The sequence below is a fragment of the Elephas maximus genome, chromosome 27 (genome assembly GCF_024166365.1).
Source record: "Elephas maximus indicus isolate mEleMax1 chromosome 27, mEleMax1 primary haplotype, whole genome shotgun sequence".
NCBI classification, from domain to species: domain Eukaryota; kingdom Metazoa; phylum Chordata; class Mammalia; order Proboscidea; family Elephantidae; genus Elephas; species Elephas maximus.
In genome coordinates, this window is record NC_064845.1 from 34,045,440 (window position 1) to 34,062,391 (window position 16,952).

Below are 16,952 nucleotides of genomic sequence, written 5' to 3' on the forward strand. Positions count from 1 at the left end.
CTCTACCATGAGTATCAGCCTGCTTAGAAATGTAACTGTTTCTTCTTTATCCTGATTTCCACATGGTACAGCCAGGTGGGGAGCAGGTGGGGAGCCTCTGACTGATAACTAAGCTAAGTCATTTGTGATGGCGATGGGGCCTCACCCAAGAGATGAGGCAAAGGTGGGTAATTAACACAAGGCAGTCCTCAGATCCCTCTCTGATCCTCACTACTTCATCCCTTGCTAATGAAGTCAGAGAAAGGGTAAAAGGCTGTAATTACACTTGAAATAATTAGAGCCCTGCTTAATAGAAAGCTTAAGACAGGAAGCCCAAACCTGTGGATTACCCACTGCTCCTGTCATTCTGAATCACGCTTCCTAGGGTGGTCCTTTTGTGGCTCTCCACTGGGGAGCCGAGGACTGTACTGATTTACATAAAGTGGACGCAGGCATGTGGCATGTTCTCTCGCCTGAATGGCTGAGAAAGCCTCAGCATCAGACCTTTCTTTGTTTCTATGACTTTTACCCATTAACGAAAGTCCAAATCAGCAGAAACGATTAAAAATCCTTTTCTAAAAATCTTTTAAGTCTGATCAAATTGTACTAGAAGTGTTTACATGCAACACTCCCTTTCCAGCTTGGTCTTATCTTCAATGTGTGTGCAAAGCACCTGGTGATGTTATTAAAATGCAGATTCTGATTCAGTACCATCGGGAGTGGGGCCTGAGACTCTGCATTTCTAACAAGCTCCTAGGCCCTGCTGCTGCTGCTGCTGTTCCTGGGGAAGGGAGCCAGGTGGGGCAGGGAGGCAGACCGTGAGAAGCAAGAGGAAAATCCGTCCTGAGCTCACAGGTGCCTTCACCACCCCTCCTACTTCAGCAACGATTTCAAACTTCTAATGTGGATTGTTGGGGCAATATCATTAAAAACAAAATCTGCTCCCAACCCAAAAAAACCTCTCCACAAAGGTAGATGAAAACAAAAACAATTTTATTATTGAATAAAGCATTAAGCCAGAATGTGATGCATCCCAGGAGATCCACTAAAGAGACTGTAGCCAGAAAAAAAACTTTTACATAGCTGAGCAGATACAACCGATTTCATACATGTTGTCGAGAGAAACGACAAACAGTCCTCAAGCAAAATGACTTGACAATACCATTTGTCACACAAAGTTCATCCTAAATTCACCTGGGAGTTGGGTGGCCATTTGTGTTTGTTAATTGCCTTTATCCAAAAAAATAATAAAACATTCATATGTCAGTGATGACTAGTAAACTGATTGCTAGCAGGTTGACTCCAACTCTTAGCAACCCCACATGTGTCAGAACTGAACTGTGCTCCATAGGGTTTTCAATGGCTAATTTTTTCAGAAGGAGATCACCAGGCCTTTCTTCCAAGGCACCTCTGTGTAGACTCGAACCTCCAAGTTTTTGATTAGCAGTTGAACAGGTTAACTGTTTCTACCACCCGGGTTTTGGTTTCTAAAGTAAAGACTAAGAAAAAAAGGTAGAGATCTCCATCTCCTTTTTGCACCAGGGATAATTATACCTTTTTTTTTCTTTTCTTTTTGCTTTGTATTTACCCTTACAGGACCTTCACAAATGAATAAAATTTGCCACTTGAGGGCAGAGGGTGAACTGTATGAGGAAAAACTGTAATTTTTTTTTTTTAAATACTCTTTAAAATATTAAGCTTTTATTTGTAATGCACACAAAAGGCCAGTTTTCAGGGGTTATTTTCTCTGGACTCAGACAAGATTGTGGGTCCTTCTGGAGCCAGGGGACCAGGAGATAGCAGGAGGAGCACCAAGACAAGGGTCTTCTATGATATATACTTTGAGATGGAGCCCTGGTGACCCAGTGGTTAAGTGCTACGGCTGCTGACCAAAAGGTCGGCAGTTCAAATCCACCAGCTGCTCCTTGGAAACCTTATGGGGTAGTTCTGCTCTGTCCTGTAGGGTTACTATGAATTGGAATCAACTTGTCAGCAACAGGTCTGATTTTTTTTGGCCTAATTTTCTACTAGGCGAACTGATATTGCCTAGGAGTCTTAGGGAAAGAAATGTGAAGATATTTTCCTAAAAATCAGTCTCTGAGGCCATTGCTGTATCTCTTCCTGGGACTTTAAGCCCGGATGTGAGGGTCATGGACTAAGCCGCCATTGCCTAGAGTACTTAGGGTCAAGGTGCGGCATGGCCAAGAGCTTAGTCTCTGGAGATAAATTCCAGGTCTTCTTTCTGCCCTTGATACTCACACATGCCCTTTGTACCTGCTGTTCCTCCCACCTGGAGCATCGTCTCCCCACTCTTCGACTATTTTCCCTAAGCCTCCAGCTCAGCAGTCCTTTCTTCAGAAATGCCTTCCCTAAGCTTCCAACCAGGCCAGACCCCTTCTCATGGCATGACATTGCTGTTCCTGGCAGAGCCGGGACCTGAACTTTGCTTTGTGTGGCCATCCCTGAAAAGGCAGTGCCTCTGCCTGCTTTGCGTCATCTTATTCTCAATACCCAGCATGTAATACACACTCACTAAATATCTGTTAAATGAAGGAATGGATCCTGGCTGCAGCTGTGTGACCTTGGACACACTTCTTAATTTCTCTGAACCTTGGTTCCCTCATCCCTATTGCTTGGGATTTGATGATTAAATAAATGAGATAACACATGTAACGTGTTCCACACATTATCTGATACCAAGTATCTTGGTTCATGTTTGCCCAGAAGCAGACAAGGATTGGAGGGTAAGTGAAGGAAACCCCAGGAGGGCAGTGGAGAAATGAGACAGGAAAAAGAAAGCAGCCAATATAATAAGAATGTGTTATCTAACCATCACCAGCTGGGAGCAACAGGAGCTTAATCCCACTGTGGAAATTCGGGTATCAGCGTAGAGCAAACACCTCAGAGTCATGACCCTCAACCCAGGGGTAAAGAAGTTGAGGCCTTTATGCATCAAAGTCGGCCAGTTTTGGTTGAAGGCTTCTCCTACCAAACCAAGCCCGTTGCCATGAAGTTGATTCAGACTCACAGAGGACCCCAAAGTAGAACTGCCCCATAGGGTTCCCAAGCCTGTAACCTTTGTGGAAGCAGACTGCCACCATCTCTCTCCCACAGAGGTCCGGTGGGTTCAAAACGCTGATCTCGTGGTTAGCAGCCAAACGCTTAACCACTGCACCACCAGGGCTCCTTGAAGGCTTCTCCTAAAAAAAAGCTTATTCTCCCCACTTCAGTTTGCTGTGCCCGTAGGCCGCAGGCTTGGACCCAGAGAAAGCCTCAGACAAAGATTTGCAGATGCTGACCTGAAAAGGTCTGAGGGGATGTGGACAGGCCTTCCTCTGCCTGCTGCGGTGAGTGATCAGGAAACCTTAGTTGCGCTCCGCTATGGTGGTAGCAGTCATTGTACTAGTAGTTCGCTGAGCACTAGAGATGCTCTTTGACAAAAGGGCTCTGGGACCAAACTCATCACAAGGTCATCTTCAGGCAGATTCGAAAATTAAAGCGCCAGCGATGTCCTGCAGGTGAGATGACTTAAGCATTTTTAATCCTGTGATTTTGAAACTTATTTACAGAAAGACTTTTTTTCATGTAGTATGTATTCCCCTTCCAAGGAGTGAGAGTTCTACAAAACGTGTAGTGAATTAGCAGTTCAGACCATTAGAGACGTGACTGTAAAGTACTGTAAAGACGTTGTTAATCCGTTTCCTTAGCTGCTGTAGCCTCAGAACAGCGACTGGAACATAGAAGCTGTCCAATAGATGTTTGTTGTTGTAGCAGAGTTTTAAAACAATTTCGGGAAAGAATTCTGAAGATATTCTCAGTAACAGTCATCTCATGAAATGAGTGTCTAGTCCCAAAAAAGGAAAGACTTTGAAAGAGAGAATATTCAGCTGAATATACGTGTGTAGGAATATTTGCAAGGAAAAAAAGTCTCCTGGCTGTGTTCCCACTCACCTCAGTAGAACAGTAGACTTCCTTGTAAAACGAGGACCCACGCCGTGCAGAAGCCCTTGTCTGCTTCCCCAGGAGAGAAGCTTTTCAGCCCCAGAGCAGTGTGTGAGTGCAGACCAGGCACCTAACGGTGCTAACCTCCCCCCGGTCTGTCCTTGCTAAAAAGAGTGTTTCAACTTCCATTTTCTCCCCACCACACTTCACTTCTTGTTGGTTGCTAAGGGTTGCAGCTGTGAATCTACTAGAGAGTGAAAAGAATCAAATTAGATAGAGGACTTCTGACAAGCGCATCCCCTTTAGCTTGATGGCAGGCAGAGCTTGCTCTTTGTCAGCCTCAAACTGTCAGCTGGGAGTTGGAGTGAGTCCTTGTCGCTCTAACTTTGCTCAGCTTCTGCCAAGACCTAAGGCCTTTTTCAACCTGTTGCAATTGTTTTGGCTGCAAGAAAGCACACGTAAGTGGCCTTTGCAACGAATGGGCTTTTCTCTACAGATCACGGCTTCAGCTGGGCAACCCTCCTGCTTTTCCCAACATTCCTAAGAATGGAATGTCAGTAGAAACTCATTCCTTGTTGATCATTATGACAACGAGAGGTTTCAATCCCTCGTTACTACTCATTCTTTGGAGCTGAGATGGAGGCCTGCTTGATTAGCCACTTGTCTACCCAAATGCCCATTTCTTGAGGGATATTTCCTGGGAAATTGCTTATCTGCCTACCAATTCGAAAAACAGAAGCAGGTATGTAGTAGCATTCTCTTCACACCCTGTGAAGGGAAATGTTGATATTTCTAGATAACTTAGAGCAAGAAGAGAGAACTGTGACACCAGATTCTCATGGATTAATCCTCCTTGGTCTTTCTTGGGAAACCCTGGTGGTGTAGTGGTTAAGCACTACAGCCGCTAACCATAAGGGTCGGCAGTTCAAATCCGCCAGGCGCTCCTTGGAAACTCTATGGGGCAATTCTACTCTGTCCTATAGGGTCACTATGAGTCAGAATCGACTCGAAGGCACTGGGTTTGGTTTGGTTTTGGTTGGTCTTTCTTGAAAAAAGATTATGTAGTTTTTGGAAGATAGCCTGTGAACACAGCCACCTGCAAAGACCCACACCTGAGTGGGTTAAGACTTTGCATGAAAGGGTTATTTAAGTCACCTGGAGCCATGGGGTAGGTAACAAATACAGATGAAACAGAATAACAGTGAGCACAAGTAATTTCTGAGACCAGCTTTATTTGGGAAAAAGAATATATTGTCAGTTCTTTCGTCAGATGGTGGCCTGGCTACTGCTAAGAGGTGACCCTCATTTTGTTATTTATTCATGTGTCTTCCCCCCGCCCCCAGCCCAGCTTGCTAAAACACCCCTGGAGGGAAACTTTAAAGTCTTCCTAACGTTCTTTAGCTGTCTGTCTTCTCTTTTTCCTGCTGTGTTTTGATTCATCTCAAGTTTGAGACAATGTCTGCATTATTCTGGGCAGTGGTATCTCTCCTAGAATAAGTGACAATGCATGCATGGGGAAGGGGAAAAACAACGATTCTGTTTACAGGACAAGAACCACTGGAATCTTCTTAATAAGTCAGGTAGAAAAGGTGAGGAGATTAGTTTCAGAACTAAGGATTGGAAGGAATGCAAACTCCATTATCATTTGACATTCCATTTATGCTAGTTTATGGATATCCAACTATAAATAAAGAACCTATGTTTTCTTATCATTATGCCACACTGCCCTTAGCCAAGGCCAATGTCTTCAGATTACTCCATACATGAGGCTTAGCTTGGTTAGTTACATTTTTCTCCATGTTTACATATTGAGGATATAGTGCCCTGACATGAGATCTAGTGCTTAAACACATGCTATGCAAATCCAGCTGTGAGAACTTCCTGAATCTGTTTCATGACTTCACTTACTCAGTTTCGGGAGTGAGGTCTGCATTCAAATCCCTGCCACACTCACCTCTTAGCTCTGTGGCCTTGGGAAAGTTACTAAAATTCTTTGTGCCCAAGTTCCCTCATTTATTAAAAAGGGAACTACTAATATCAAATTGCAGGGCTAAAAAAATAGCAAAAATGTATTTTTTATTAAAACATTTGAGTCAGCTTTAACTCACGGCAACCTCGTGTGTGTCAGAGTAGAAGAACTATGCTCTCTAGAGTTTCCAGTGGCTGATTTTTTGGAAGTAAATCACCAGGCCTTTCTTCCCAGGCATCTTTGGGTGGACCCCAACCTCCAAACTTTTCGTTAGCAGCCGAGCACATTAAGCATTTGCACACCCAAATCAGTTATCGTTGAGTCAATTCCAACTCAGGGCAACCCCATGCGTGTTGGAGTAGAACTATGCTCCACAGGCTTTTCAATGGCTGATTTTTCAGAAGTAGGTCAACAGGCCTTTCTTCTAAAGTGCCTCTGAGCGGACTTGAACCTCCAGTCTTTCTGTTAGCAGAAAGTGCTTGACCATTTGTGCTATCCGGGGACTCAATAATGTATGTAGAGTACCCATTAAGGCCAAAATCTTACTTAATTTCTCATTCCCTTATAGATACTATTCTTTCTTTTCTACATTATAGCAAAACCTATTGAAACTTCTCTTCACATGCTGGCTCCATTTCCTTCCCTCTTCTTTTCTTCTTTAGCCCCCTCCAATCCATTTTCTTCCCTAAACCTGAACACATCATTTTTGCCCAAAACTTACTGTTTTCTTTACATGTTTCTCATTTCAGTGAATGACACGACCATCCAATCCAGTGATGCATTTATGATACCTCCTCTGTCTGTCTCCATTTTCAATCCATTTCCAAGTCCTGACAATTTTACACCCAATTATTTCATTAGTCTGGACTCTTCTCTCCAACTCCACTGCCACCCTCACCTCTTTTCTGTACTACTGCAGGAGCCTCTTAACTCATCTACTCCTGTCTGGCCTGCTGCCCGTCCACTCATTGTCCCCACGATGGTAGTGCATCTCTCATTTCTGACAGGTTATATTTGTTTATGTGACCATTTGGCTAATTCCCATCTTCCTCGCTAGTCTGCAAGCTTTATGAGGTCACATACTGCATCTCATGTTACTTACCACTCTATTCCTAGCACCTAGCACCAAGTCTGGCAAACAATGGAGGCTAAATAAATATTTGTGGAATGAATAAACCATCTGCCATGTAATAGTTACTTCTTAAATGGGATTTTCCACTGCTATCATTGTCATTGGAAACCTTGGTGGCATAGTGGTTAAGTGCTACGGCTGCTAACCAAAGGGTCGGCAGTTCGAATCCGCCAGGCGCTCCTTGGAAACTCTGTGGGCAGTTCTACTGTGTCCTGTAGGGTCGCCATGAGTCAGAATCGCCTTGATGGCACTGAGTTTTTTTTGTTTTTGTTTTTATCATTGTCATCATCATTGTCACCACCACCACCACTACCGCCAACAGGTGATAGTAAGGAAAAAGAGTTCGTGTAGTGAGGCTAGATATCTTTACGTTTTCCACATTTGAGCTTCTAGTTTTCTATAACTAAGCAATACATTATTTCTGAGTAGCAATGGCTAAGACGCTTCTATATCAAATACTGGAAGAAAATTCTATTTCATTTTCCCCACACCTGACAACTAAAGGTTAAGATCAAGATTACTCAGAAAGTGGAGCTAAACAGGACCACTGACTTAGACTAGGTGCATTTTATCTGAAGGATAATCATCTTCATCCATAAAACGCAATGTGGGGCTTTCTAATGGGGTCATTACTGGAGCAGCAAGAGAGGACTTGGCCACCGCACTGGAGATTAACTTTTAGGAAATGTTCTCCTTCAGAACTCTCTCTTAATGGACACTCATTTCACTGGCAGTGGGAATCCTTGGGGGCAATGCCTAATACCCAGCTACAAAAAAAGGAATAAATCCAAAATGAAAGAAAACTATCATGTTGGCACAACAACATCCTTTTAAGTCTCAGAAATAACTTTGTCTATCAGCTGCTTGGCCAGTAGTACGAGCTGATTCCTCCACTGACTCTCACCTGACCCCAGCAGGGAGCAGCACATATTTATGGGATTACTGGAGGGAACTAAAGGATACATGCAATCTTCTGCCATAAAGTGAAGGTTTTCTCTCTCTTCAAAGTCAACTCCTGTGAGGATCAAACTTCTCTAAGGCATCAATAAAAGGAGCCATGGTGGTGCAATGGTTAAGCACTCAGCTGCTTACTGAGAGATTGGTGGTTCAAACCCACCCAGCAGCTCTGCTGTAGAAAAGAGCTGGCGATCTATTCCCATAAAGACTATAGCCTAGAAAACCCTATGGAGCAGTTCTACTCTGTATCCTGTGGGGTCACTGTGAGTTGGAATCAGGGCTTTGAACCCGTTCAAATTGATTCAGTCATGGCCAATGAAGTAAAACCGGAATAGGCCTGAAGTTTTACAATTTGTGTTACCTGGAATGCCAACCAGAACGGGAAAAATTACAGGTCAAAGCCCTGGAATGGGAGACTCAGAAGAGGCATAGTGAGCCCTTCCAAGAGCCTTGTGCATGAGGTTGGATTATTGGCAGGACTTTCACGTTTAAGGTCAGCCGCCATCTTTGACTGGGGCACCACTATTGCCTTCTTTGCTCAAAATCCAAAGGGCAAGAGATTTGGTTGCTATGAAATGTGTATGCTGCCCTTGTTTTCTAAGAGGGAGATTAAACTTCTAGCAGGGCTTTGACCCGTAATTTTTTTTTTTTCCATTCTAGTTACTGCTCCAAAAAAAAAAAAAAAAAAGCTCCAGTTCACCCAAATTCTAAAAATTCAGGTCTATTTCAGATTTGCATCTTCAGCCATGACTGAAGCTTCCTTAGCCATGACTGAACCAGGAAGAACAAGTTCGAAGCCCTGGTTGCAATCACCTTAACGGCACACAACAACAACAACAAGACATAAATAAACCATACTCAAACCAACCCATCTAAATGCCTCAATTTCCTTACCCCCCTTTCTACAGAAATATTCTTTTCGGTTCAGATTGTAGCAGACTGAACATCAGAATTGTTAAATCTGCTTGGCTTTGGGAAGTTCTCCAGACTTTTTGCATTTGGCAGCACCATACTGTTGGTATTTTCATTGTTGTAGCACAGAGACAAAATATATGAGGATTTCAGAGGACGAGTTTGTCTTCCTGCCTTTCATGGTGATGTCCTTTTCTGTCTGTAAATAATGTATATGTTAGTTACCTATTGTTGCATAGCAAATTACCCCAAAACTTGGCAGCTTAAAAAAAGCAAACATTTAGTATTTCTGCATGTCAGGAATTTGGACACAGCTTAGCTGGGTTCTCTGAATCAGAGTCTCTTACAAGGCTGCAATTAAGGTGCTGTTATTTCGAGAGGTACTGAAGGAAGGATCTGCTTCCAAGCTCACTCATGGGGCTGTTTTCAGGCCTCACACCCTCATTGGTTGATTGGTTGTTGGTCAGAGACATCTATTCCTTGACATATAAAACTCTATATAGGGCTTCTCACAATATGGCAGCTTTCTTCCCCCAGAGTGAGAGTTCTGAGAGAGAGTGAGAGATGGCGAGCAAGATGGAAGTCACAGTCTTTTTGTAACCTAATCTCCAAAGTGACATCTCATCACTTTTGTGGTATTTTCTTCATTAGAAGCAAGCCATGTGTCCATTCCGCACTCAGAAGGAGGGGATTACACAAGAGCATGAATACTAGGAGGTGAGGCCCATTGGGAGCCATCTTAGATACAAGCTGCCTACCACAACAGTGACTTTGTTTTCCCTAGGCAAGAGCATGGCTTTCACTTTTAAGCCTTTTATCCTTAGGGTCTCAATGCCTTGCCGAACTTCTCATTCAGAAAAGGAAGCAAGAGGAGGAGTGAGGGTGTGGTGCAGGTTCTGCTAAGAATATCTCCCAAGATAATGATGATTTTAATTGTCATTGCACATTGTGCATTGACACTGAATCATGGTGAAGACCCCAATCACTCCTACTTGGCTTGTCTGAGCATCAGTTTCCTGATAACTAACTTTATAGTTTACTATTGAATATATTAAAAATAGAGCTCTAGAAGTTATATATACCAAAGGAGTATATTTTAGACCTTGAGTTCCATTCCTTTCCTGCACCCATTCCTCACTTTGCAGAGGTTTAGTGCTAATTTGAGATCATTCTGAAGCTTTATCTGCTTTGTTTTAATGTGCATGTTCAACTTTTTCCAACTAATTTTGATATAAATGGCTCAGCACCAATGAAGCCACCTACTAATTGACAGAATTATCTATAATTCCTCACTCACTGAGTCTCTTATGTCACATTTCATAAGAGAGAAGAAAGAAAGGAAGAAGAGAGTAACTTGTATTTTCAGAGAGGCCCATGGGTAAATCTTGGAATATAAATGGAGACTAAGTGTGGTCATAATTTCTAGTAGACCTTTGAATGCCGAATTTTGTAGAGAAAAAAACAAAACAGACCTGCAGTCATATGACAAATATTTCCACCTTTTGTTTCCTTTTGTACAGATTGTTTCCCAGAGAAAGTTGTCCAAATCCTTGCTGAAGCATGGGAACACAGCAGGAAAGTCCTCCATCACGGTAAGCCTCCCTAAGCATCTGTCTGCCCAGGTAGAGTGCCCCATGGAGCTGGCTGGTCCTAACTGAATATTTAGGAAGCAGACCCTCTGGCTATTGCAAATTGATTCTACAGTTGCTGAACTACCCGGGCCACCTCCTTTCTCCTTCCTGCCAATGGAATTTTGACCCTTCCACCCCTAGGAAAAGTGGCAAAGAAGGAGGGTTTGAAAGTGAGGTCACTCACTTCTACTAGGCATTTCTTTAACTGCAATGTAGGTTTTAGTTGGGGAGAAAGATGGAGTTATCCAACACAGTTGTTGTTGTTAGGTGCTGTTGAGTCTGTTCTGACTCATAGTGATCCTGTGTACAACAGAATGACTCACTGCCCGGTCCTGTGCCATTCTCACAACAGTTGCTATGTTTGTACCCATTGTTGCTGTCACTGTGTCACTCCATCTCTTTGAGGGTCTTCCTCTTTTCCACTGACCCTCTACTTTACCAAGCATGATGTCCTTCTCCAAGGACTGGTCCCTCCTGATAACATGTCCAAAGTATATAAGATGAAGTCTCGCCATTCTCACCAAAGACGCCTATCCCTGCCTCTCGTTTCGGTAGAGAATTAAAAATTTGCTGAAACAGAATTTGATCCAAGGACTGGTTTGTTGCCTAAGCATCAGAGATCCAGCATTTAAAACTCATCTTTGATATAATAGTTTAGATCTTTGCTGTCTAATTAGTAGCCTCCATTTTTTTTTTTAACCATATTTGGCTATTTAAACTTAAAATTATTCAAAATTAAGTAAAATCAAATATTTAGTTTCTTAGTCACATCAGCTACATATCAAGTGCTCAATCGTCATATGTGGCCAGAGGCTACTGTATGGGACAGTGAAGTTTATAGAGCATTTTTATCATGGCAGAATGTTCTATTGAGCATTGCAAGAAATATTTCTAAATAAGATCTTAAATTTTCAAATAGAACTTATAGAATTTGAAATGTTGACACCTTATATGAGAGGCCTTAAGGAAAGTAGAAAAAGTGGTCCAACCATTTAGCCATGTGGAGGGAAAGAAGGATAGAAAAAAGTACCAGGAGAATCTGAATTGCAAGTAAGGCAAATTGTCCAGAGGCAAACCTTCCAAGTTCCTTTGAACATTCTCTTTTAACTTGAGAATGACTGATTCATTTTTCTAAAAGCAATTTTTTTAAGGAAAAAATTTAAAAGTGTTCCCAGTGGTGAATATCGTGGCCATTCTTACAAGAACTTAATCTTAGTTTATTGCTTGAACATTTTAAAAGACACTGCCATGTGGAAGCTTATCCTTGACTGCCACATTCAATTATGCAGCAAATGGGTCTTTGAAGACTAGTGGTGCCCTACAAAGCCATGGACCCAAGGGCTCACTCTGAAAGCCTGTAAACCCAGAAGAGTACTGGAATGGTAGATCCAGGTATGAGGTTTGCAATGGTTCTTCCTCAGAACAAATCCTCACCTTGCCACCTTTTCTGTAAGATATGTGGGAGAATTTCTTCCACACATTCCCCCAAAATTTAATATTTTTCTTAATTTTAAATATTTAAATTCTCCTCTTAAATTTGGGTCCTTGGATCAAAACATTGACTCCATGGCTTCTGGAAAACACTTGAAAATGTATGCAAAATTCTGGGTCTCTACATTAGCTTTCCAAAGACATCCATAGCTGCAAAATAGTTAAGGACCACCGTCGAAGTGGAATTTAAGATGTGTTAGATGATAAGGGACAAAAGAGGACCAAATGAAAAATATAAATATGATGGTTTCTGGCTTATCAAGCATTTTTGAGTTTTTACTGTGTACCCAGACTCATTCGCTATTCCTCAGCTGCTCATACAGTTTGGGGGGGGGGTTCTTTTTTTGACAATATTTTTACCTTTAATATTTGATATAAAATAACTTAAATTTCTCAGAGGCTACCACCAGTGACTACTCATAACAAATGGACCCAACTTGTAATGGAACAGTTGAACTCAGAAAGAACTGAGATGGAATTGAATTAAGCCTCAGTGTCTCAACATAACCAATTTAACAAGGATGACCACGGGCTGTGGTCCCTGAATACTTGGTGAGGTTGCAGCATTATTTATAAATGGCTTATATATGCAACTAGTCTGCTGACTTGCCACCAATTTCTGATCCAAAACTTTGAGAGTCACTGGCTATTAAATATGGGAAAGTGACTTATTAGGAAAGAGGTTCCTGGACATTCTTACATCTTCACTTACATCAAAATTCTTGTCAGGAAAGCCCTGTTCTTGGATGGTAAGGGCTTGGGACATTACTTTTATTTCTCTCTCTGTCTCTTCCTCTCCCTTCCATCTTAGAAAGCCCAGAACAGCCTTTTTGTTTTTTAAATAGGGATTAGAACATTTCCATGACAACCATACAATCGTTGGTTGGAAAGGACATAGAGACCAATTTATTCCCCATCCCTTGGTGGTCTGACTCAAAACAGTGAAGAAATGTTAACTGCTCTCCCTCCTTTTTAACTTCCCAAAGAGAAAATATACAGTTATTCATGGACGTGCCATTCAGTGCTATGTGACCTTAAAAGAAAGAAGCTTCTCCTGACACTTGCTCCAAATACCACTTTCTTCAGCTTAAGTCCCATCTCTCTTATGATTAGCACAAATAAGATCTAAGCATCTACTGTAGTCTATTTCCAGAGAGTTTTCTTGTACACCTGGAAACGCTGGGCCATGTTCCCCAGGCAGGGCCCAAGATTGTGGAAAAACTCTTTGTCTGACCTTTGTTTTTGTTGATTTTGGGCCGGGCATGAGCTAAATTTGCTCCTGGGTGACTGGGCTGAGTGGCCTAGCTCTAATTCAACTGAAGCATGCCTTTTCATTTAGGTGATTGCTGAAGAATTATCTGGCAACGACGACTATGTTGAACTTGCATTCAACGCACGGAAATTGGATGACAAGGTAAAGTGTTTGGCATTAACCTTACTGAAAAAAAAAAAAAATGAAGGAAGTAATAAAGCTAGCACACACAATTTAATCAGATTTCCCCCTGCAGCTGTTTTTTCCTTTCAACCGACTTTATTAAACAGATCAAAGATTTCAGAGAGATCTGCAAAGTAAGGCTTCCCCCAAGTAGAGAATCAGTTAATGAGAATGTGGAAAGACTGTAACTAAAACAGGACAATTTTATTATACCAAGACTTCATTTGTCCCCAAATGCTGCAGGCTAGATGTGCACAGGTAAGTATTATTTAACCCCATTGGCTAGGGCTATTCCAAGGGAAAAAGGAAGATGTGAAAGGGAAGAAAAATGGCATTTATTAAACACCTATATATTCCAGGTACAGAATTTAGAGCTTTTCATGCATTATCACATTGAGTCATTCTAATAACCCCAGGAAACAAGTATTATAACCTGTTCAAAGACGAGGAAACAGATTCAAAGATGAAATAACTTGTCTAAGGTCACTCCATGTGTTATTCAGATACTCAAAGAAGCAGACACCAAGATGGGAGTAAAAGTGCAAGGGTTTTATTAGGGGAAATGCCTGTGCAGGGAACACAGGGAGGAAGTCTGGGAGAGGTGGCTGACGACGATGTAAGTCTGACTCTGAGTGAAGAAGAGAGAGCGTGAAGAATGGGAGGACATACCCTGGAGTACCACGCAGCCTAAGAAAGGAGCTCTGGAGCCGGAGGTGGTCATCAGAGGAGCCCCATGCCTCCCAGGAATGGGGCTGCCTTTGTATCCCCTACGCACTCAGTCATTGGCTAGGAGCAGACCATGTGAAGTCTGACCTAGGAGCAAACTCAGAGATTGACTTCAGAGCACGGCAGCTGGGACCCTTGGTCAGCTATACTTCCTGTAGTTGAATGTCTGCAAGGCACATTCTCATGGCCACTGCACTCTGGTAGTTAAGTGGGAAAAGTGATGACTCGGTCCCAAGTTAGTCTGACTCCTGTCTGTGTTCTTTCTATTACAACTTGCAGCTAACACCCAATCATGTGCCATGTGAATCTTGTACATACAGAAAAAGCTCTGCTGTCCCCGCCCCTTAAAAAAAAGTGTCCTCCCCAATCTCGCCATATAATATCTATATTTTCCCACCAACCATACTCTAAGAAAAAAAGAAAGAAACAACAAGCCATTACATCAATAAGTGTATAGGACTCCATTTTTCTGGAGTAAAACTAGAGAATTGGAAATTTGGGGATGCAACACCACTTTTCAATGACTTACAGGCCTTAGCCTGAAAAGGTAAAGCAATTTCTCAAGCAACACCCTGAAGTCTTAAGCAGCAGCTTGTATTCTGGGTATGTCTACAGCATTTCTCACCTACAAAAAATACTCAGCCCATTTATGCATTCATTTGTTCACTTCTTTTATTTGTTCATTTATTCATCATGTATTTACCAAATCTTTGTTGAGATGCTGGAAAAAAGATGTGCTTCAAATCACTCTCACACCACGACCTGGAATTCACCATCTAACTGAGACAAAAATTTAAGCAACAAGTGATATAATAATACTATAGCCATGACAGGCAATAGGTCCAGTAATAATCTTTATACATGTTCCAGAATGTCCTGGAAAGGGTCATTCATTCTGCCTCAGGACATCAAGGAAGACTTTATCCTTATAAACTAATTATGTCTGGGTGTTTTTTAGTGTCCAAAGTAGATCGTGTGAAAACTTCACAAACTTCTACCTCTGGACATTAGCCTGAGTCATGTGCTGAGAATTACAATCTGCATTGACCTCAGCTGGGTGCAAGCTTTTAACCCTCACCTCTCCATAACTGTTGATGCTCCTTCCCCCTCATCTCCCCAAGTTTCAGAGTAATTCACCAAACTAAAGTATCTTCCCTGGCACCATTTAAGTTATCTGGTCAACTTGTAGCAGTTTTAAGCTTCTTAATGGCTTGTAATGGCTTCTCTCCACTTAAGTGGATTTGAATTACTGACCTTTTGGTTACCAGCCAAACACTTTAACCACTGCACCACCCAGGCTCCTTGTAGTCTCTTAAAATCAAAAACCAAACCCACTGCCATGGAGTCAATTCCGACTCATGGTGACCCTATAGGACAGAGTAGAACTGTCCCTATAGAATTTCCAAGGCTGTAAACTTTTATGGAAGCAGACTACTGTATCTTTCTCCTGCGGAGCAGCTGGTGGGTTCAAACCACTGACCTTTATGGTAGCAGCCAAGTGCTTTAGCCACAGCACCACCAGGGCTCAAAGTAGTTTCTTTAGTACCTGTAATTTGTCCTCTAACTGACTTATGTTACAGTGCAAGGGAGGCTGGGGATTGGTTAGTGGGCCCTTTGGCTCTAAGGTGAGTGAATAGTTTCCCTTCAGTCAAATGAGCACTTGCTCACAGAACCGAAGGAGCCCCTCCAGCATTTCATATGGTTCTGGATGGGATGGCCACTCCCACCCTTTGCTGCAGTGATCTTCCAGGGCCCTGTCCTTGCTGAGCCTCATGTCCTGGTGTTATAGAGCCCAGATACTTGATATGTGGGTAAAGCAGACACCTAGCTCTGGTTTGGGCTGGGATGTGAACGGTCTCAGGTGGAAAGAGGCTGAAGTTGTAGAATCAAGGAGCATTAGAATAAGATGATCCCCTGATGATCAACTCATCAATGTTTTCTGGAAACCAGGGCTTAGCAAGTTCTGATCATTTATCCAAAGACCCAGTACTACTGCTCTGGTTGTCTACTGCTGCGTCGCAAACCACCCGTAAACCTAGTGGCTTAAAACCACCACTACTTAAAAAAAATACCTTATAATTTTGAGGGTCAGGCCATCAGTCAGCATTCAACTGGGCAACTCTTCTGGTCCTCTTGACGTTGATCGAGATCACTCGGTGCTACCCAGCTGATGGCTGAACTGGTCTAGAGGGTCCAAGCTAACTTTACTCCCGTACCCAGCACATGGAATTGCTGAAAGGCTGGGACAGTAAATGAGAGTTCCTACATGATGGTCTTGGGGTAGTCGCACTTCATACATAATGGCTGGCTTCTCCCAGAGAAAGCATCCCAAAGAAATCACATGGAAGCTGCATGGCCTTTTCTGACCTAGCCTTGAAGGTCATGCATCTTCACTTCTGCTGTATTCTATTGGTTACAAATGAGTCATAAGGCCTGCCCGGATTCCAAGAGGGAGAGTTAGGCTCCACCCCCTTGATGTAACAGTGGCAAGGTTATATTGTAAAAAATCATATGGACACTGGACATTGTGGTGGCCATCCTTGGAAAATGCAATCTGCCACAATATTTTTGTGATAAAGCCAGAATAAGACAGCACAGTCATTTCACGTCACAGCTGAGAAACAGTTCCCAGAAGTCCTCAAGGAGGGCTTCTTTCTAGATTTTAGCATCAAATGATTTTGTAGCCACCTAGACATTAGCAGTTGAATTTATCTTTTTAGAAAATATATCACAACTAAAAGGTCCTATGAGATAAACAAAGCTCTTAGCTTTTTACTC

The 16,952-nt window shown here is 42.4% G+C and overlaps 1 protein-coding gene across 1 annotated transcript in view; it reads left to right on the forward strand.

Annotated features, from left to right (window-relative positions):
- CPNE4 (copine 4) overlaps window positions 1-16,952 on the forward strand; it is a 621,882-nt gene that overhangs the window by 418,862 nt on the left and 186,068 nt on the right. The window contains exons 4-5 of the mRNA XM_049870893.1: window positions 10,412-10,483; window positions 13,353-13,427. Of these exons, the coding sequence (XP_049726850.1) occupies window positions 10,412-10,483; window positions 13,353-13,427 (147 nt within the window). The remainder of the gene's footprint in view (window positions 1-10,411; window positions 10,484-13,352; window positions 13,428-16,952) is intronic.